The 1491-nt window shown below is 61.5% G+C and overlaps 1 protein-coding gene across 1 annotated transcript; it reads left to right on the top strand.

Moving 5' to 3' along the window:
* Window positions 1–50: 50 nt before the first annotated feature.
* On the top strand, window positions 51–1206 carry PIN4 (protein (peptidylprolyl cis/trans isomerase) NIMA-interacting, 4 (parvulin)). The gene is made up of 2 exons (XM_009879988.1): window positions 51–198; window positions 1034–1206. The coding sequence occupies exons 1-2, from the start codon at window positions 115–117 to the stop codon at window positions 1190–1192; spliced, it is 243 nt and encodes an 80-aa protein (XP_009878290.1). The 5' UTR covers window positions 51–114; the 3' UTR covers window positions 1193–1206.
* The last annotated feature ends 285 nt before the right edge of the window (window positions 1207–1491 follow it).

The raw sequence follows: 1491 nt of genomic DNA, 5'->3' as shown, positions 1-1491 counted from the left end.
CCCCGGGGGCGGCAGGGGGGTGTCCCCGCTCCTCCCCGGGCCCCCCACGGCACCGCTGCGCTGCCCTCTCCCACCCAGGTCCGGCACATCCTGTGTGAAAAGCACGGCAAAGCCATGGAGGCCATGGAGAAGCTGAAGTCCGGGCTGCGCTTCAGCGAGGTCGCCTCGCAGTACAGCGAGGACAAGGCCCGGCAAGGGGTAGGTGTCCCTCAGGGGAGGGGAGCGGGGCCAGGCAGGGGACAGTGGCCTTCGGGGGGACCTGGTCTGCTGGTGTCCATCTCCGCGTGCTTGATGGACACTGCTGCTGGGAACGCCTTCAAAAAGGCTGTCTCAATAGTTTCGGGCACAGCACCCACGGTGTTCCCAGTGGGGTGGGCAGGCTCTGGTCCAGAGCAGCCTTAACCGCTAAGCAAAGGCACCGGCGTGTGCCAGTGCTTCAGCTGTAAATACTTATTTGCAGCGTGCCTCGGCTCTGCTCAGGGTGCTGGGTGGGTGCCAGGGACAGCCCTGGGTGTCGGGGACAGCTCCAGGTGGGTACTGGGGACAGTCAGTGGAGGGTCCTGGGGGCAGGCAGGGTGGGTGCCAGGAATAGCCCTGGGTGTCGGGGACAGCCCGGGGTGGGTGCTGCACAGTTGTGGATGCCAGAGACAGCCGGGGGTGGGTGTTGGGGCAGCCCTGGGTGCTGGGGACAGCCGTAGGTGCTGAGCACAGCCTGGGGTGTTGGATGGGTGCAGGGCACAGCCGGGGCCGGGCAGGGGGTCAGCCCTCAGCACAGGAGCCCCACGGGGCAGCAAGCCAGCACTCGGGGGGGGGGCACAGCCCCCGCCTGCCGCGGCGTTAGCCAGCCGGTGCTCGCTGAGGGGCAGCCCCGTGTGAGGCGCTCTGCCCCACGCTGTCTTCCCTCACGGTGGCGCGCGTTGCCACAACAGATGCTGCCCTGTCGGGACAGGTTTCCTCTCCTACCCTCCCTGCCGATGAAGCCAGTGTTTTAGTGAGATTCACAAAGCTTAACCCTGACGGTTCCTTCTTCTAGGGAGACCTGGGCTGGATGACCAGAGGCTCCATGGTGGGACCTTTCCAGGAAGCAGCGTTTGCCTTGCCTGTGAGCAGCATGGACAAGCCAGTGTATACAGACCCTCCTGTCAAAACAAAGTTTGGGTACCACATTATCATGGTAGAAGGCAGAAAATAAAAGATGAATGACCATTACTTTGTTGACTGCTTGAATCACAAGAGCTTCCCAGATAAGTTGGAGCAAGTCAGTCATAACCAGTGGAATGCTTGGAGGCAGCCGGCCGTCCCTGCCGTTGTGGCAGGACGCACAGATTACAGCTGGCAGAGAACAGGGCCCTGCCTAGAGAGGTAAAGTGTTTCTTAGAAAAGGTGAAATAAGAGCTTTTTGCAGTTGCTGAAATCTGCTTTGCCTGGCAGGCCAGCCTGTTGCTTTTCCTGTTGTGGAGACAATGATCTGTCCACCTGAATAAGGTGCTC

This window comes from Charadrius vociferus, unplaced genomic scaffold, assembly GCF_000708025.1.
Source record: "Charadrius vociferus isolate BGI_N301 unplaced genomic scaffold, ASM70802v2 scaffold852, whole genome shotgun sequence".
Classification (NCBI taxonomy): Eukaryota; Metazoa; Chordata; class Aves; order Charadriiformes; family Charadriidae; genus Charadrius; species Charadrius vociferus.
This window is presented reverse-complemented; position numbering and strand designations above follow the sequence as displayed.

What these genes read in the sequence shown, in the direction of transcription:
- PIN4 (XM_009879988.1), top strand. Translation starts at nt 115, where the DNA reads ATGGAGGCCATGGAGAAGCTGAAGTCCGGGCTGCGCTTCAGCGAGGTC. An exon ending in AGGACAAGGCCCGGCAAGGG is followed by an intron (nt 199 to 1,033) that starts GTAGGTGTCCCT and finishes TCCTTCTTCTAG; the next exon opens with GGAGACCTGGGCTGGATGAC.